The 21483-nt window shown below is 40.3% G+C and overlaps 1 protein-coding gene across 14 annotated transcripts in view; it reads right to left on the bottom strand.

The window, feature by feature from the left end:
- Positions 1–21483, bottom strand: part of spag9a (sperm associated antigen 9a) — a 56159-nt gene that overhangs the window by 6709 nt on the left and 27967 nt on the right. For 9 of the 14 annotated variants that reach the window (XM_055005097.1, XM_055005094.1, XM_023295745.3 and 6 more), the window contains 9 exons: positions 21082–21198; positions 20902–20982; positions 20743–20810; positions 20424–20572; positions 20151–20322; positions 19865–19978; positions 17470–17646; positions 16833–16970; positions 12927–14918 (listed from right to left, as the gene is read on the bottom strand). In XM_055005097.1, the coding sequence (XP_054861072.1) occupies positions 14800–14918; positions 16833–16970; positions 17470–17646; positions 19865–19978; positions 20151–20322; positions 20424–20572; positions 20743–20810; positions 20902–20982; positions 21082–21198 (1135 nt within the window). In that variant the 3' untranslated portion in view covers positions 12927–14799. Of the gene's footprint in view, positions 1–12926; positions 14919–16832; positions 16971–17469; positions 17647–19864; positions 19979–20150; positions 20323–20423; positions 20573–20742; positions 20811–20901; positions 20983–21081; positions 21199–21483 lie in introns of those variants that run through there. The other 5 variants (XR_008599710.1, XR_008599713.1, XR_008599711.1 and 2 more) reach the window with 1 other exon arrangement.

The raw sequence follows: 21483 nt of genomic DNA, 5'->3' as shown, positions 1-21483 counted from the left end.
TTCATGAATAATATCATCCAGTGACGATGAGCGCCGTGGCCTCGCTGCAGGTTAGTTACACAAACAGGAGCAGTTTCCAGGCAACAGGCAGAGAATCCAGAAAGTTACTTGTTCAGGCCAAAAGAGTCTGATGCACAACTATTGTAGTATTACAGTGTGTTGATTGGTTACTGCTGGTAGGTGGGTTTTGTTCCCCTTCACCTCCCAACCTCGTGATCTTTAAATCCTCCTGATATTTAAAATCTTCTTTATAAAGTTTTTCCATTGATAAGAACATTTATGGTCATTGTTGCAACAATTGTTTCTGCAAAGCATCTTAAATGTCTGAAAATATTGTCAAGTATGCATCATGATGTGAAGCACGGTGGTGGTAGTATCATGATGTGAAGCACGGTGGTGGCAGCATCATGATGTGAAGCACGGTGGTGGCAGCATCATGATGTGAAGCACGGTGGTGGCAGCATCATGATGTGAAGCATGATGGTGGCAGCATCATGATGTGAAGCACGGTGGTGGCAGCATCATGATGTGAAGCACGGTGGTGGAAGCATCATGATGTGAAGCACGGTGGTGGCAGCATCATGATGTGAAGCACGGTGGTGGCAGCATCATGATGTGAAGCACGGTGGTGGCAGCATCATGATATGAAGCACGGTGGTGGCAGCATCATGATGTGAAGCACGGTGGTGGAAGCATCATGATGTGAAGCACGGTGGTGGCAGCATCATGATGTGAAGCACGGTGGTGGCAGCATCATGATGTGAAGCACGGTGGTGGCAGCATCATGATGTGAAGCATGGTGGTGGCAGCATCATGATATGAAGCACGGTGGTGGTATTATCATAATGTGAAGCATGGTGGTGGCAGCATCATGATGTGAAGCATGGTGGTGGCATTATCATGATGTGGGATTGATTTTTGGCAGCAGGTCCTGGAAGGCTTGTAAAGGTAGAGGGTAAAATGAAAGCAGCAAAGTCTAGAGAAATCCTGGAACAACCTGATGCAGTCTGAAGAGAAGATTTGTTTTCCAGCATGATGATGACTTGAAGCAAACAGCCAAAGCATTAGATCAAACGTACACAATGTCGTATAAACAATGTTTCCATTGTGAAAAAATATATATTAGGTACTCTTCTTTTCACAACTTACAAGCACTCATGTCTTTTTATGCCCTAAATTTAACCCAACAACACAGTTACAACTAAGCTCACAATATCAGTCCTCAGGTTTTATCTCTTTAATCTGGCTAAAGACATGGATAAGTTTCTCTCCCTCTCTCACAAAACTGCCCAAACAAACAACAACACCAACAACAAACACACAGCAGAACCTGAATCTACAAGTTATTTTACAGGCTAACTAATTTTCCTGACACGCAGCAGCTCATTGCTTTGCTGACACGTTGGCATGTTAAATGTAAAACTGGAGCTACTACTGCCATGAGAGGAGTCATAACACAGGACATGAAATTAGTTGATCTTACAAATGAACACATTTGCATTTTAATGATCCATCTCATAACTGTGAGTCATGAAACAGATCCTGTGAAAGAATACAAGCGGTCTATTACGTGTCATTTCTCATGTGGCCCATATTAAGCACTTGAGTGGTGAACTTGTAAAATACATGCAAATGAGGAGCGCTCATTATATTCAATGAACAAGATGCCATTTTAAAACTGTTTGTTTGCGCTGACCTATAAATTGGCACTTTTATGCATATTGCAGAACTGTGTCTGTCAACATTAATGCGAGAAAAACCCAACATCATGCAGGTGCTTATTTGAGACGATTATCTTTCATTCAAGTGAATAAACAGTGATTCTTTTTGTATGTGTGGCTGGCATTGAATGCTTAGAAAGCTGCGATTAAGGACCAGTTTTTTTCCAATTGAGTTAAACTAGAGATAATACGTTGCTGTTAAGAAAAAATCTGAACATTTTGGCTGTTAGTTTCACCCTCTGAATGCTGATAAACCCTCCAGAGTTGAGAGGCGTAGAGCCCAGAAGAATAACACCTCGGACAGATCAGGACTAATCAGTACGAATCGGCTACACATAAAAAAGATGTCTCATCTAGAATCTGTGCAGGGAATTAAACCTAAAAATCACAGACACACACAAAAACACAGATATGTTTCTGTAGATAACAGAAGAAGAGGAACTGTTCTGCAGCTTTGACAAACACACGAACATGTTTACAATAATGCAGACAACAAGGACAGCGTGGATACACATCAGTCACACACACACTGCACTCAGAAAGACGTCAGCTTGTTGCTGCTTTTGATGATGGAAGATGTCAATATTTCCCCAGGCATCCCTCCACTGGGCTTTAGATGAGCCTGGCATGGGAGCAGCCCTGGGAAAGGTCAGAGCAGCTCAGGGTCTCCTGCTGGGAGCACATCAGATGCAACATGGAGGGATCAAAAGCTGTGGTGTAGCCCACCGATGGGACCTCGCAGCGGGGCATCGGGGAGGAATGCACCTGTAGAGGTGGAGGTGATTGTCTTTGCTCATCCATGCAGGATGAGGAAGAGGTTGAAGTGGAAGGAGTGAGGGAGGATGTGATTCTGCTGGCTGTGAATCTCCTTTAACGTAGCACCCTGCAACAACCTTCACTTAGCAACTCTGTAGGTAAAACTGACGCCAGTCAAAGTAAAATCGTGAATCATAATGTCTGCTATTTTAATTTCACAAGGAAGTCTGTGCTGTTAATGTGTCAATATTTCTGAGAAAATTATGTGTAGCTGGAAAATAATTGCTGATAATTACATGTCTACTAATAGAAGTGATGCAGCTTCAGTGAGGATGGAAATGAACTCTGGAAAGTGTGTTTATGCATGTGTGCGTGCGTGTGTATACGTAAGTGTGTTTATGTATGTATGTGTGTGTGTATGTATGTATGTGAATGTATTCATGCATTTTTTTATGCTAGTAAACACAGAAACTTTCATTATATCCGCCATTAGACACCTTCCACCTTCATTCATTATCATAAATAATATAAATAAATAAATACCATATATATTTCTAGTTCTTTTGACTGTACACAAATCATGTTTTATTCAGGAGTTGTGTGCTGTTTAGGCAGGCCTGTTTCTGGAGCAAAATGTGTGAGAACTGGATTCCCTCAAGTCACAACTACAATGAAAAGAAATTTAAACAGTGGACCGACTCCCTCCCAGAGGGGTTTAGTGACATCCGTCAACAAAGACAGGAACAGATGAAAAAAAATCCCCAGAACATCAAACTTATACATAGATAACAGACTTTCAACAAAACAGAAATCCGGAACTTTGATGCATATTTTTTTTCCACCCAATAAACAGATCAAATTTGCACCAAATACTGATCAAAAACCGCTGCTCATTACATCATGCTGTTTTGTGGCACTATTACGCACGTGGACAAAATTGTTGGTACCCCTCGGTTAATGAAAGAAAAACCCACAATGGTCACAGAAATAATTTGAATCTGACAAAAGTAATAATAAATAAAAATTCTATGAAAATGAACCAATGAAAATCAGACATTGCTTTTCAACCGTGGTTCAAGAGAATTATTTAAAAAAATAAACTCATGAAACAGGCCTGGACAAAAATGATGGTTCCCCTAGAAAAGACTGAAAATAATGTGACTATAGGGACATGTTCAATCAAGGTGTGTCCTCTAATTAGCATCACAGGTGTCTACAAACTTGTAATCAGTCAGTCGGCCTATTTATAGGGTTACAGTAGTCACTGTGCTGTTTGGTGACATAGTGTGTACCACACTAAACATGGACCAGAGGAAGCCAAGGAGAGAGTTGTCTCAGGAGATTAGAAAGAAAATTACAGACCAGCATGTTAAAGGTAAAGGCTAGAAGACCATCTCCAAGCAGCCTGATGTTCCTGTGACTACAGTTGCACATATTATTCAGAAATTTAAGATCCATGGGACTGTAGCCAACCTCCCTGGATGTGGCCACAGGAGGAAAATTGATGACAAATGGAAGAGATGGATAATAGGAATGGTAACAAAAGAGCCCAGAACAACCTCTAAAGACATTAAAGGTGAACTCCAAGGTCAAGCTACATCAGTGTCAGATCACACCATCCGTCATTGTTTGAGCCAAAGTGGACTTCATGGGAGACGACCAAGGAGGACACCATTGTTGAAAACAAATCATAAAAAAGCCAGACTGGAATTTACCAAACTGCATGTTGACAAGCCACAAAGCTTCTGGGAGAATGTCCTATGGTCAGACGAGACAAAACTGGAACTTTCTGGCACATCAGCTCTATGTTCACAGATGCAGAAATGAAGCATATGAAGAAAAGAACACTGTCCCTACTGTGGAACATGGAGGAGGTTCTGTTATGTTCTGGGGCTGCTTTGCTGCATCTGGTACAGGGTGTCTGGAATCTGTGCAGGTACAATGAAATCTCATGACTATCAAGGTATTCTAGAGAGAAATGTGCTGCCCAGTGTCAGAAAGCTTGGTCTCAGTCGCAGGTCATGGGTCTTGCAACAGGATAATGAGCCAAAACAAACAGCTAAAAACAGCCAAGAATGGCTAAGAGGAAAACATTGGACTATTCTGAAGTGTCCTCTATGAGCCCTGATCTAAATCCTATTGAACATCTGTGGAAGGAGCTGAAACATGGTGTCTGGAGAAGGAACCTTCAAACCTGAGACAACTGGAGCAGTCTGCTGATGAGGAGTGGACATTTCTTTCATTAACTGATGGGTACCAACAATTTTGTCCACGTGTGTATATATATATATGTATTATTACTGTAATATGTTATTTAGTTTGTTTTTTGCTTTATTCTGTTTTGCATTCTGCATCATTGAAGTAAAGAAATACGACACCACCAAAATAAACTCCTGTAATGTGTAGACTGACACGTGTCTGTAGTAATGAAACCACAACGTCTTGTGCACATGAACTCATAGAGAGACACAATTAGACTTGGACAGGTGATCAGACTCAGGAATAGAACTGTTGGCATGTTACTGGACATGAAGTCCTCAAGGCAGCAGGTGAAGAAGACGACAGAAATAGTTCTTGTTTGTTTGTGGCCTGACAGCTGGTTTCAGGAAGTGACATGGCAGTAAAACAAAATGCTACAAGTGTAAGATAAGATGTGTTTCTGTTTCTTTTAATGATCCAGTATCATGTTTCTGCTTTAAAGAAACAGTCAGAAACAGAGAAACATATTTTAGTGGTTCTGTGAATGTTTGCATGATGAAACGGTGCTGTTTGAGCGCTAATATTAATGTCAACATGCTAGTCTTTACCTCTAGCACCAAAAAGAAAGTACAACGGAGGCTTATCTGGACATCAATCACCATCATCAAATCCATCTTTATTTAGAGTACTGCACCAGACTGTTTGGGTTTCATTTATTTTAGGTCAATGATCTCATGTTGAATTTAACCATTACTTGTCAGAAGTAATTTTATCATGATATCTTTTGATTTAAAGGTGCCACAAAGTAAATATCCATTTTCATTGCTCTTTGTGATTGATTTAAACTTTTGAAGCTTTGCAAACCATTGAGAACTGCTACGTACCAGCTGAAGAAGGAATCGTTGTCCAGTTCCAACTGTGTATACTCAGAATGAGTCAGTCACCTCACGGTCCACTAGATTTATTTACTTTATAAAGCTGCTTCTGCTAAATGTTGCTAATGCTAATAAAGAGTAAACACAAACGTTTTCATGCACACCCAGCACCTGAAGAACTGAAGACACAGTGAATTACTTTTAGTATTAATGGCAATGTCACCACAGCCATAGGAAAAACCCTTAATGTTAACACATTGTGCAGTTAATGTGGCTAATGTTACCATTAGCTTTGATCATTTACACACAGTTTAATGCTCTGTGGAAACTGTAATGCTAAGAGACAATCAGAAATGTTTGAAACTCAAAGAATCATGTAAAAACAATAAACAAGGACTGGATTTACATCTATTAGCTTCTCTCCTGCTCTCAGTGCTCACAAATTCTGCATTTTAATACAGCGGAAATACCAACAAAGCTTTTCTCATTTACATATTTTTATGTTTCTGTTGTCAGACAACAGTATCAATATGCAGTCACTTAAGAGCAATCTCCAAGCTGTGGATCTGCACCACTAGAAACCGGATTTTATAACCACAACTAAATGAACCCACGAGTTAAAAACAATGGCTGTTAATTCATCTGTATTTCCATTTAAAGCAGTTAATCAGACAGAAAATTAGATGCTATAAAAAGCCCTGCTCTCTCATATTCATTCACACATGTCTCGACTGTTTTGCTTCGAGCTTTCAATCACAGATGCAGAGAGAGTCTTCTTCCTGAAGGGGGCAGGGACATGGTCAAATGAACCATCTCAGTAGTGTTTTGAGCTGAAAATTCCAAAGACACAATGTGAAAATTTTGCTAATTTACCAGAAAAGAGCCAAATATGGGAGCTTCAGATCAATGTTTGCTAAATTAGCAAACATGGTTTCAAAGCCTTTAGGGGTGTAAATTGTTTATATTTTGTAAAAATGACGCAGACAGCTTTACCTGCCAAGCTTCTTTTTTTTCTCACTACCTATTGCTCAGTCTGGTACATGTGTACTTGATCACAGGAAAAGAAAGCTGAATCACAGAGATAGAATTGGTTGTCAGAAAGAACACAGATTGCCTGAGAGCCTAAAGTGCCTCTTGAGAAGAAAAAACAACTGCCAGCCTCACGAATTATACAATTGATTTTATTTATTTATTTTTTTTTTAAGTGACTCATAGGCTTGAAATCACACAGTTGCTGTCTGAATGCAAAAGCACAATGGTGCAAATAAAAAAATTTAAAAAAGAAAGGAAGAAAAGGAGCAGGAGGGAGCGTGATAACAGCAGGATGTCTACTACGTCATCGGTGAAAGAGTAACCAGAGCCTCAGGTGGAGGATAAATAAAGGAGCGTGATGCTGCCTGGTGATGTCACTCAGACTGCAGAGAGGCTCGATTGGCCTGCCCCTCACCGACACACACACACACACACACACACACACACACACACACACACACACACACACACACACACACACACACACACACCTACACACACCTACACACACACACACACACACACACACACACACACACACACACACACACACACACACACACACACACACACCTACACACACCTACACACACACACACACACACACACACACACACACACACACACACACACACACACACACACAAACACACACACACACACACACACACACACACACACACACACACACACACACACACACACACACACACACACACACACCTACACACACCTACACACACACACACACACACACACACACACACACACACACACACACACAAACACACACACACACACACACACACACACAGCATGTAAAGGAATGCACACACACACACACACACACACACACACAAACAAACACACACACACACACACACACACACACACACACACACACACACACACACACACACACACACACACACCTACACACACATTGCAGATGCTTATTTATTAAACATACAGCATATATTTATATACAAACATGATTCCTTCTTGATATATAATAGACCATCAATGCAACAGCAAACACCGGAAAAGTAAACACTTGTTATTGCATCTATAGCTGCCTCTGTTCAGCGCATCCAGAATTAGAAAGAGGGCAGGAGGGTGAAAAAACCCCCAAAAGATTCTGGTTAAAGAGCAAACTGTCTCTAAATATAGGATGAGAAGAGGATCCAAGTGGTTTGCACCCATATATAACCTCTGTCTCACTGCTGGTGTCACACTAAAATGTGTCCCCACTTTCAACCCCAGTTCAGCCCCTCAGCTATAAATAAACACAGGGACACACACATGTTGTCAGCCAAAGAGCTTCAGCTGCAGGGCTGTTCACGGCGTGCACAGCGGGCTCTGAGAACGCTGTGATGCTTCCATGTGTTGGATCAGAAAATGCTTAGCCCAGCCCATCACAGGAAAAATACTGCACACTTCAATGGGAGGCCAAGGGCGCTATCGCTGCAAGCTAGGGGAGGCTTTTAAATCACACAAATAGGTGCACACTGCACTGCTGCATGTCCACATCACTGACAGTACAGGTTCCTATTCTAAAAATAACAGCATTCATCTGCAACTCAGTTACTAAATATATAAATACACATATTTAAAATGGAATACTTCTTGAAGACTGTCTTTTTTTTTTTTTAATTAATAATTCCTGATGCATTTTATTCACTGTTAATGTTTATTCCAACTCACTTCCTGATCATGTTGTCCTATTGTAATGCAGGTTTTCATTGCCTAATATAATACAAATCTTCTGTTGATACTATTGCACTGTGTGATGTTCAACCAGAGGGGCGCCTGTGCAAAAAAGATCAGAATAGTGTGAGTGGTTCAGAGTATGTGTGGGTTTAACTGCATGTATGTGCTCAGTTACACATCAACAAGCCATCATGTGTGTGGAAATTGGTCTGTAAATTGTTGTGTTCAAGCTCTCTTAATTATTTGAACCACTAAGTCTTAAAGAACCCATTCATCAGATTGGTTCTGACTGGGAGAAATTCCAGGTTCTGTATTTAAAAAGACAAATGACACTCATGTAGGAACCCCAAAGTGTTTACTGAAAATGGAGTGTTCATTTTTAGTAAACACAAACATGTCTGAGCACAGCATCCACCTTTGAATGCAGCAGAAGAATCTCCTCATATTTTTCACTCCAGTGTCATTAGCTGAGCCTCTCCTCTTTCTGCTGACATCTTCCCCACTGCTCACACTCTCCTCTTTTTATGCCTCTGCAGCAGCGACAGTCACTCCTGGAGGCGTTATGTTTTCAGGTTGTCCATCCCATTCTCGTGGACGCAATATCTCTTGAATATCTTGGGGGAAACTAATCAAATTTGACACCGGTGTCCACTTGGATCCAATAAGGAACTAATGAGAATATGACAGTCAAAGGTGACGGTCATAAATCACGAGTTTGGCCATAATTCAAAAATGTAAGTGCTAATTATGACACACTTTCACACAGATGTCTAATTAGATATAAAGAGGAAGTGATGACATTTTAGACTCAAAATGTCAAAGGTCAACCTCGCTGTGACATCACAACTTACTGCAAAATAATTTTCTGGTTCCAGATATTAATTATAGTGACACTAATCTTCTCACTTCTCACTTAACAAAATCTTTCAAAACCTTCACTGCATTCAGCATAGTTGCGTCAAAAATGACAGAAACGTCCACTTGGATCCAACAATGAGCTGATGAGAATATGACAGTCAAAGGTGAAGGTCACAAATAACATTTCTGGCCATAATTCACGGATTTATGCGCTAATTATGACAGAATTTCACACAGATGTCTAATTGGATAAAATGAGGAAGCGATGAGGTTTTAGACTCAAAAGGTCAAAGGTCAGCATCTTGCAAAAACACTTTTATTCTGTTTGTTTGGATGCTGATTATAGTGACACTAATCTTGGGTTCCTTCAAACCCTTCACTGTATAGAATATGAGTCTGGATGTAAACCTCAGCTGGCAGAGGCGTTTAACCCCCTGGCAGCAATTCCAGCTCTAGACTTCATGAATTTCTCACCTTCCTCATTTTTCTTCCATCCAACATCCTTCTCCACTTGCCAAGAACGACTCAGATTTTGAGAAGTCTCCCAGATAGATCAACTCGGAGCTGCGCCGCTATGCTGACATGCCACATCCTTGAAAGCAGCACATCTACGAGCCGCATCTCATGAAAGCTGTCACATGAAGCTGTTATACTGAAGAGAAACTGTGGTGACACTGAACCCATTCTGCCTTTCTCTTCACTTCACTGAAGTTCTTAACTTAAATCTCTCAGCGTGATCACGCTATTGATTTGTGCGTCCGTGTTGCATGTCAGCACCGCCGAGACAAGCATGGGCGTCGACTTTGGCGTCACAGAAGAAAACGAGTGTTTCATCAAACTTGGGAACATCTTAGCGATGAATGGATTTTCTGCACATCAAAAGATTCGACCTTGACTGAAGGATTGACTTTCATGAAGCCGAGAAAGCGGCTGAGGATGTTACATAACAGTCGAACTCTATCTTTGCATGCTAGACTGCACTGGGTTTATTAGTCTGCCGAGGAACATGATGGAGTTATGTGATGATTGACGTCTGTCTGTCTGTCTGTCTGTTAGCAACATTACTCAAAAATGGACTAATGGATTTGGATGAAATTTTCAGAGGTCAGAAATGACACAAGAACCAAGTGATTAGATTCTGGCAGTGATGCTGCTTATAGTCTGGATCCACAGATTTGTTCAAAATTTCTGTATCATTGCCAGATAGCGGCACAGCGTCACTGTAACCATGACAACAAGTGAACACTATGTCAGCTGCTTGCTGATGATCACATGATTGTGATCCTACTACAAATCCACAACTGAGGATTTATCAGGACTTATCCATCAGAAATCATACAAGGAACAACTGATTAAATTGTGGGGGTGTTTCTGAATCCCATCAATTCTCGCCACCTGCTACATATTTAGATCATGTGATTCGGTATCTGTACGTAACGTACACATGCAGAACACACGCCTGTGCTCAGTGCAAGGTCATTTTGTCTGTGGGTACATCTATATTAAATGGAAACATTCTATGTTGCCGTGATTTCTGATCATCCATAACTAATAAACAAATGATGCATTTCTGACATATGGGGGAATGAGCAGCCTTGGAGGAGGACTGCGTTCTCTGAAGGCTATTCTAGTTTTACTATCTGTCCCAGTCGAGCTATATAATAGAGTCCAGTCAGAACAAAAAACAACATCTAACCTCTATTTTCTGCGTTTCTTTTACCTACAGACTGTTAGTACTGCAGCACTGATCCGTCTTAGAGGATTATAATCGATTATGATGATGATGGAAGGAGTTGTTGCCGTATATATACATGATTTCTTCATCTTTTTAGATATATTTTAATATTCTGACTCTATTCTGTCCCGCGTTTTTAACGTGTAAAGCATTTTGAGCAGTATTTCTGTTGTTTTTGTCATTGTTATGAATATTATTACCCAGCTCACACACTTGTTTCTTCTTTCTGTCTTGCTATAGATTTGCTGGGATCACTTCTCCTCTCTCAGCATCTCAGCTGTAATGCAGCACAGTCCTGGCATGTTTCAGCCTCAGAATCCCCTGTCTGGGCTTCGACGCACTCTGTGACGTCAGAAAGCTCTCTGTATGTGTGTGAAGGCCTCGCCGTCAGCCCCCGCATGGCTTAGGAGGAGGAGGAGGAGGAGGGTTGGATGGAGGGAGGAAGAGCAGCACCGAGGTGGGAGGTGGACTCGACACTGTGATGTAATTTCATGGAAGCTGTTGTGATGCTGTGATGCTGCATCCTGTAAAAAGCCATGAACAGCACAGCCTCCTACTGGCCGAGTTTTCCATTTGTTTTGCATCATAAAGTCATGTGCAGAGAGCTGCAGGAAGTCTGATGGGAGGACAGACAACCACTCTCACCTATCGGTTAATTAACCTGACCTCTTTGTTTTAGCTGGGATGCCACATACCTCTCACTGAAAGGTGCCGTATTTTAGATACCTCACATTGCTATTCCTGTTTAAATATCACCACTGTGGAATCTGTTTGAAAAAAAAAAAATAAATGTAGAGCACCATCTGGTGGTAACGTGGGTGAATTATTTTGAAGGAGTGAGAGGTTTTCTAAGCTTAATGTCACATATTACTTAATAAATTAGTGGGATACATGCATGTAGTCACAGTTTAGAGGCTGGAAAGAGAAGGAAGGTTTGGGTATTAAACGAGTGTTGGTGTTCATGTGGGAATGTTTAAATCATGAATAACTGGCAGTAGTGGGCTGTATGGGATTGAAAACTCATATTGAATATTTATAACAATTACAGTGAAAGTACAAGAATGTCTTTGTTTGAAAAATTTGCTTCAATCCCTGTAGACTAATGTGCTTTGTGAAGACTGTGTGGTTTTATTGATTAATCGATTCAAATGGTTCCAAATCCTGATTGGTGCAGTGAAGCAACGTCACCGTTTCCCAACTTCTGGGTCATTCTAGAACTGGAGGACATTTTACATCCCAAACATCATATTTCTAATAATCCATGTAGAAAGTACTAAAATATGCAGTAGTTGTGTAAATGTTCTTGTCCTGAGACCAAATCTAAAAAAACTAGTTGATAACGTTTTTGTCTTTTCTCTCATTTTCTATTTTTTGTCATTTTGTCTTTTGTTTTGTGTCTTGTTTTTGTTGTTTTGTGTCTTATGTTGTTTTCTGTTTTGTTTCTGTCATTTTGTGTCTTGTTTTTGTTGTTTACATCATCAGTTTTCCTATAGAATGTGTAGATCAAAGCTATGTCCTCTCTTCTATTTTCCATCTTTTCATCCCATTGTCAGCCTTGATTGAATGTCTCACTCTACCTCATATTATCAGGATCAGACTAATTCTTTGGACTGTTTTCCATCAGTCAGTTTGTCCTCTTGGTCAGCAGTAACAGCAGCTAAATATCTAGCTTCTACTGCTGAGAAAAAGATCACATTAGCATGGATTAGCAACCCTGTTACTGTGATTAGAGTAGGGTTAGCAAACAACACAGAAAACATGGAATAAAAATGCTACCATTGATGTGGAAGCTGAGCCAATCAATACCTATTATTGATGAATATGGAGCAGAAAACTGTAAAAGAGAAGGTTGGTTTTTCAAACACTTTGAAGAATAAATGTCCTCCAGTTCTGGAATGATGCTCATAGCAGAGGGGGAAAAAACATAATAGTACAAACCTCTATTGTTAAAATAGCAAACACTGTTGGAAATTTCATGCTCATAAAAGAAACCATCACACAAATAAATTCGCCAGTAATAAGACACACGACAATAGCAACTTCTCCATGAAACTGAGTTTAATAGATCGTTAAAAATAAGGCTATGATACTGTTTTGTTTTTTTAGCAAACATCAACCAGGAGGAACCACCGTCATGGCATCCAGAGGAGGTAAATGTGACCGGCCTCTGGGCTTTTACAGATGGACATACAGTATGCACACATACAACCACACACTTGGAAACTCAAACACACACTGGCCAATGTGTTCAGAGCCCTACATGTACTCTACACACATACATCCAGCCCACCCAAAACGGTGGCAATAAACCGAGACTAAGCTGATATAACATAGCAGTGTTCTCTTCTTAAAAAAAACATGCATAGCTTTAGTACATGAATGTGTTTCTTTTTTTTCTCCCCAAGAACCACCAAGTTTTTGTTTGCACACTTTGATCTTTTCCAGCGTGATTACATGAATCTATTTATTTTTAACCATTATTGACAATCATGTAAACTCACCGGACTATTTTGTTCACAATAGCCTCCTATGATATTTTGCTCATGTAGAAAGTTACATTCTGAACCGAGATCGGCTCGATAGCAGAGGAAATAAATACTGGAATGGCAAAAAAAACACAATATAAAGTTAGTGTTTTGAGATGGACTCTTCAGATATAAAAACAAATGAAAACATCTGCTTATTGTTGGCATCCTGCTACTAGTCGATCATCAAAATACTCATTACTCGATGAAAGCGTCTCACAAATGAATACAAAACACGCACAACAACAGAAATAATAAGAAAACAACTGCTTTCCAGGCCTCCGAACGTATCTGTAACAATAAAACAAGGAACGACAAAGCAACCTGGAGGGATTCTCTTTAGTGGACGTTTGTTCAAGGTGCCACGGGAAAATGTTATTTTCAGTTAATTTCCCTTATTCAAGCTCATTTCCCTTCAAAACATAAACCCTCATATTACTGGATGAGCTAAACAGTTTCACGGCACTTCTTCTTCTCTCATCCTTTGGTTCCTGGGACCACCTTCTTCAAGTCATTTGTACATTTTGTTCCCTCACATCTAACATTTTAAAGTGCCAATGAGACGAAGCAAACAGGAAGCACTGAGTTGGTGCCGCAGGCGGAGACGAGGGTTTTAGCTTCAAGAAAACACAGCGAGCATCGGACGTCCTCATACAGGCTGACCTACAGTACAGCAAGCTGCTTCTTCTACTCACAGGAAATGTGCTGAGATATTGTTCCTACAACCTGGGTGTCATTTAGATTTTAAACAACCTCTCAAACTGTGTTTTTCCTACAACTTCTGCTGACTAAAAGCACATTTAATTATGCAACAGAGTGAAGTGTTTTCCTAATAAAGGCCAGTGGAGTAATCTGCCTTTTAATCGTAGGTGACAAGAAACCACATTAGCGTTTTTCCACTCAGCTCGAACTGTCATAAAAATATTTAGTGAATGGATTACAAATGCAGCCCTAATGAGCCTTATATAAAATAAACTTTAGTGCAACTCAAAACTGCCTGCTCCTTTTTTAATGTATGCAAAAAAGCTGCTTCAGAAATTAAATTCCCTTCAATCTTTCACGTTCAAACTCTTTTTTTTCAAAACATTTGGGAGACAAACATTTGCCTGACCATTTGCTAACTTTTCCCTGTGTGCAGCAGCTTTTCCAACATGCACTGTAGCAGGAAGGGAACGCCTGGACGTTTTCTTTAACATAAAACCTCACCTATTTCAAATTCATAAAGAATAAAATGTACAAAACATGGACTAAAAATAATTGTTTTTGTCGTGTTTTCTTTACAAAGTAGTCGACTACTCAGGCATTAGGAACAATCAGTACTATGAATTTAAAAAGTGGGAGGAGGGCATGCGTTGTGGCTTCTGACACAACAGTGTGTGGTGTTCCTTTCAGTCGAGAGACGCTGTGACCTGCCAGACAATGAGGTGGCTCCGCTCGGCCTTGCTGGGCGCTGACTGCTGGCTGGCTGTCGGCTCAGATAAACCGTCCAACTCACCGCCGTCATCGCCTGACGAGGAAGATGACGAGTCGAGCAAACAGCGAATCAGAAAGTGGACACATTCAAGCCCATTTAAACCAGTTTAACCAGGCGGGTCAGTTCATCGAAGGCTCCAATTTGATCGTTTGTTTTTCTTCTTTAAAGTTGGGAATATTCATTGGGTTGTTTGTGTGTACAATCTGAGCTCATAGGTAACAGTAGTTTTTGAATTAAATATTCTTAAAGAAGGTACGTCATGTTGAATGGTTTGAATGGTTTGAACTGGCCTGGGAATGGATTACGTCAACATCCTGATCTTGTGTGGCCTTGAGATACACAAACCTCCCCTGAAAAGACTCTATTATAAAATATTTAATCAAAGCAACACCTTTCTAATACTGTACTTCTAGTTTATCTGATTAAACAGAAGGTAAATCATTACCTGTGGAGCAACAAGTACAACTACACTCAACTACAAACTACTTATATTCCTGTAAGATCACTATGTACACTACCGTTCAAAAGTTTAGGGTCACTTAGAAATGTCCTTATTGTTGAAAGAAAAGCAATTTTTTCAATGAAGATAACATTAAATGAATGATAAATCCAGTGTAGACATTTTTAATGTGGTAAATGACTATTGTAGCTGGAAACAGCTGATTTTTAATGGAATATCTCCATAGAGGTACAGAGGAACATTTCCAGCAACCATCACTCCTGTGTTCTAATGCTACATTGTGTTAGCTAATGGTGTTGAAAGGCTCATTGATGATTAGAAAACCTTTGTGCAGTTATGTTAGCACATGGATAAAAGTGGGAGTTTTTATGGAAAACATGGAATTGTCTGGATGACCCTAAACTTTGAACAGTGGTGTACAAAATGGAGCAGTTATTGAAAACTTGTTTAAATATTTTGTGCGTTTTAAATACAGTAGTGGTGATTGCATGAGCTTGTTAATTTGAATAAAAACTCGAGATAAGGCACCAAAACTTTGCACAACATTTAGTAATACTTACACAATGTAGATTACTTTTTAAAAAATCCTCAAGTGCATCTATCAGCCAGATTTGTACCATCTAGTGGATGTTTTTATACAAATCCTGTCATTTCACCTCAATTCACCAGATTTTAAACAAAGTTCATGCCTGACCATCTTCAGTTTGACATGATGCTGCAAATTTGGTCATAACTCCTACTCAGATATTCCACCAACCATAAAACTTTCGTTTTTTACCCTAAGAGGCTGTGGCTGCCATCAATAGGAGCTTTAAAAATTTAGAGCATGGTGCATGTCAGATGCATACTTTATGAGAAAAAAAGCACTAAAAGTAATTTTTTTTGCATTTATGGCCAATATCTGAACATGCGTGGAGCAGGTATGATGGTGAAACCACTCCAGTAGTCTCCCAACTGGAGGAGTTATAATAAAGTTACTGGGCTAAAAGTAAAATCAGGGTTTTCCAACTCATCAGATCATTTTACCATTTGAACTGAACTGAGGTGGAATGACCCACTTTAACAGTCTGACTAAACAGTGGAGGAATCAGCTGCAGATCAAAATTCACATGCAACCTTTGACATTTTGGCATTTTACTGAGGAGAATCTAGAACAGTTCAGATTTTCTACTGTACACAAATAGACACTCACACAGTGACTCAACTCAAGACAAGCATCCCTTACATACTTGTTATTATTTCTATTTTTGCACTGTACTTGGACTTTTTAATACTCATTTTTATTGTAGATACCACCAATTTTGTACCTTTATTGTAAATATTAGTAATTTTTGCATTTCCCCAACCAACACGTTTTGCACATTAATTGTACGTTCTTTTGTACTTTTGTTTCCTTATTGTGTGAGCTACTGAATATCTTGAATTACCCCAAGAGGGTGAATAAAGTATTTATCTAGCTATATGTACATGCAGTGTGTTGAACTCACCCATTCTGAAGTCGATGTAGCCTTCCCCTCCGCTCATCACCAGGCATGTTTTGGGCTCCGAGGTCGTCGTGTCGGAGGATTCAGACGGAGGATCATCTGAGCCTGAATCTGCGCTACCTGGAGGTGGCATCGCCTGGCCTGCAAGAAAAACAGTAAAGAAACATTTTTATATTTACAAAACGGATTAAGAAAGAAATCTGAGGGATTGTTGTCGGAAAACTTTGCTCAGAAACTGCAATAAGCATTAAAAACTACTATTTTTTAAAATATCAGCATTCAAAATATGACTATTTTCTGAATCTGATCTGCTGATTAATGCCACAACTAACAGACTAAACTTCCTTTCCCACAGTCCAAAGCAACTTATTCAAATGTCTTGTCTTGTAAAGTGTAACCCAAAGACATTAAATAGACAAGAGCAGCAATACCTCATATTTGAGAAGCTTCAACTTAGGATTTTGCTTTAAATGTGAAATGACTGAAAACAATTACCAGTTTTTCAATGCAATAACTGATTCATGGTTGGATCTCTACATAAATGGTGGTCATGCCTGTTTGTTAATGTCTTATCAGCTGCAAACTACTGATCAGTTCTAACACGTTGATGGCTATTGACCAATAATATCTGCACCTTTACCTGGAACCGTCACGAAGAACTTGACAGCATCTCGGTGTCCATGGAAACACAGCTGGGCGTGAGCCATGGAGCAGTATGGCACAGAGCTGCCTGGCATGGCACAGTCTGAGGCATCATCAGTGTAGACCCGCACAGCGCTGCCGGGCCAGTTTGGCACGTTCCCTGTTGTCTTGTTAGCTGAAGAACAACAAAGAAAGAAATTCAAGAAAACAGCTGATGACATGTGCAAAAAAGTCTCCATTTAGATTCTTATTCTAGATTTTGTCACGTTGTGTCTAATATTTTTCAAAGCGTAAGCAAAGTGAGACATCCATGATACACTGTGCAATAACAGCTCTATTCTGACCAACAAGTAAAGCCTGTCGGCGGGAAGCTGGAGTTCAAAGGCAAAGGAAAACTGCACAGAAATAAAGAGAGAAGGAAAAGGAAGAAACTAGAGACAAGGGACAAAAAAAGGTTTTAATATTTAAAGAAAGCAGATTGCACCCAGAGCCGAGCTTTGAAGAATAAAACTGTCAAACAATGACGCTTGGTGACTGAGAGACCTGTATCCATGGCAACCCGACCATCTTTTATTCAACAAGTGGCGTCTGGGATGCAACGACACTCGCATTGTCTGATGGTGCTTTAGGAGGAATGTAGGATGCAGATATACAGTGAGAGAAGAGATCCAGAGGAGGTAAGAAAGAGGCTGAAAAACAGCAGAGATGGAGAGGAAGCGAGACTGAGTGCAGTGTGATGATCCCTGAGGCGCCACACAGTGGAAATGTTGGAGATATGGAAGAGTCAGTAGACAGCAGTGGGCATTTTCACTACTACTAGTACACTTTGGTTCAAGCCTGGCCAAACAGAAATACATCTTTACTCAAAACTACAGTCAGAAAATTGAGTTTTAGTTTGCAACATGCATGTAAAAAAACAACAACTTTATTTTGAAGACATTTAAATTTTAGATATAATAATGAATCTATTTTTGTCAATATGCACATGAAAACAGTCACTCTCTGTGATACACACATACATATATTTTAATTGAATGTTGAATGTTCCTGTAATCACTGCTGGTGCTGTATCTGGTCCAGATCTGGAGTGAAGATGGGGCTGTAAATACTTACAGGGTCTAAGAATCAGACTAATTCCTGGATAGGTTTTCTGTGGGTCAGATGTGGAGGAATCTGGGTTGCCGATGAAATCACATTGTGAGGGATAACCTCCTTAAACAGTTTTCAGTTTTTGGTCAGAGTTTTGTGCAAAAGTTTGGTCACTGAAATATAAAATGCTCTTTAAACATCCATTTTTGCACAAAGTGACTTTTGTAATGTTGAATCCAAACCTTTTTCTGTTAATTTTGCTTATTTTAAAAGGGGTGCATAGTTGTTCAGTGGTTTGTACCATCGCCCCACATCTAGAAGATCCCCGGTTCACGTCCCGGTTATCTCAGGATCTTTCTACATAGAGTCTCCATGTTCTCCCTGCTGGGTTCTCCAGGTTCTCCAGCTTCCTCCCACAGTCCAGCAACATGCTGAGGTTAACTGGAGATTCTAAACTGTCTGTAGGTGTGAATGTGAGTGTGATTGTTTGGCCTGTGACAGACTGATACCTGTCCAGGTGTCCCTGCCTTCCCCCTCAGTCAGCTGGGACAGACTCCAGCCTCCCATGACCCTGATGAGGATTAAGTGTGAGTAGATAATGCATGGATATATATAGGTTTATCACAGATAGTGACTGTTTTTATTTTATGTGCACTTTGACAGTATTAGATTCATAACTTGCATATTCAAATTCAAATACCAAAATATTGCTGGTCGGGATACAGATTTTAAGTAATTGTTCTTAACAAATGAACCTCAACACTCAATAAATGATTAACCGCTGACATAAACTGAAGTCAGTGGACACCATTGCAGATTCTGATGTAACTATTTCAACACAGTCGACATAACATTAGCCACTTAATCAGGCTGTATCACATGATATTAACTGCTCTTAATGCATGGTCAGTTAACCACCAAGCCGCTATAAGACTCACATTAGCTAGCTTACAGAATGAAAGTTCTGACTGGTGGGCATTAAATGTCACAGGAGACTTTGTCATGGTGGTATTTTACTTGCTAAAGTCCCACAATGCTCTCTGCTTGCCAACAGTGAACTGCCAGCTGTCTGAGTGACGCCTCCTCTGGTCTCTACAGTAATAAACAGTATAGTGGCTCAACCAGGTATTACAGCTAATCTACTATAATTTTCTGACATGCAAGTCCTTCAACTTTTGCCTCATCAGTTAATATATATTTTAACAGATTAATCATTACTATTCCTAATAGCTGTCTGGATATTTCACTGATTCTCACCACTAGAGAACCCAAAGTGGACAGTGAGGAGTGAATCTGTGTGATACCTTCAGACAGCGGGATGGAGATGATGACGCCATTTCCTGTCCCGACCCACAGCCGGTTGCAGGACACCACGAGAGCCGTGATTCTCACGAAAGAGAAGCCCAGTTTACCCGTACCTGCAGTGCACGTAAAACACACACTTGCTTTCAGTTTCAACGTAAAGAAAGGAGTTCAGTTTGTTCTAAAACTGTACAGATGTGTAACAAGGATTGTTGCTTGTAAAAGAAAAAGCATAAATCTGGTAGTCTGGAGGTCAGAAGTTCTAAGGGTTTCTGAGAGAAGCTATACCTAGCATCTTGCTAACGTAGGGCTCGATGTCCACGTCCTGGAGGTGCTGGTAAGTGTGTGCGTGAAACAAGCGTAGAGTTGAATCCAGTCGGATGGACACCCAGATGCCATCTCCCACCCAGGCCAGCTGCCGGACCTGACTCTCCTTCCGAGGATGAGCATCGAACGACTTCTGCTCGGCGAGGACGGATTGAGATCGTTTGACGTCAAAGAAATATTTTAGGAATGTTGAAGACAATTATTTCTGACCATTAACTGCGGTGACAGCGTTACCTCTATCCTCATGGCTTTGGGCTGGATCACGTAGATCTTGTTCCTGTAGCCGCACCAGACCTTGTCGTGGACTACAGTCATGCAGCGGATGGAGTGGTGAGGCCGACCCAGATCCAGCAGGTGGTAGTTGGTTAGATCCCACTGACTGTCTGCTCAGGAGAAACAAAGGGATCTGAGATCTTTGTGGCATGAAAAGGAAATCGGACTCTGGTTTTCACTTACAATGATATAGATTAATACCAAAAACTGAATGAAATGCAAAAACTAGAGTAAGAAAACGTCCTATTTACACTTACAGAATGCTTTACTACAGACTCACCGATGCCTCTGTGGAAAATTGCTAATGAGCCATCAGCCAAAGCGACCAGAACTCTCCCTTTAACGTGTCTGTAACAAGTAAAACACACTTCTTATTTGTTTATGTCGGCATTAATGCATCTTTAAAGTGTGTGAATCACTGAACAAACGCTGGACTCACACTATGCTGAGGATGGAGTCTTTGAGCTTGATGGCGTGGAGACACTTCCTCCATCGAGCCACAGACGAGTGGACGTACAGGCTTGGAAAGGAAGAAAGAGATGAAGGAAAGCTGATCAGGATAAAATACTGGCTTACCACAGATGGAATAGCGCCCTCTAGTGGCCACTGTCCTGCTCACCATCCGTTCTGAGCTCCCAGCCACATGGTAGGAAGAGCGCTGCTCATCCTCAGGGCTTCACCTTCTGATGGATCCGAGTCTTCTGGCAGCGAAGCCTCACCATCCTGTCCAGAGCCCCTGAATTACAGAAGAAATAAGATTTAACAGACTTTAAAATGCATCCTTCAGAAAAACATTAACACTTGTGACTCCAATTATAAATCCTGATCTGTACCAGAAAATTAAATACAACTAATTTTAGACAGATTTTTTAAAAACTAAACTCTTTCTGAGTGTCTGTTTGGTCCACACAGGACAAAACATGACCTCAATTGTTCCCTCAAGACTATTTTGTATGTTTAAGTTTAAAACTTTTTTTAAAAATAGAAAATCAGAAATCTACACATCTTAGGATTTACTAAA

Source organism: Amphiprion ocellaris, chromosome 19 (assembly GCF_022539595.1).
Source record: "Amphiprion ocellaris isolate individual 3 ecotype Okinawa chromosome 19, ASM2253959v1, whole genome shotgun sequence".
NCBI lineage: Eukaryota > Metazoa > Chordata > Actinopteri > Pomacentridae > Amphiprion > Amphiprion ocellaris.
The sequence above is the reverse complement of the archived record's forward strand: the minus strand, read 5'-3'. Positions and strand labels throughout refer to the sequence as shown.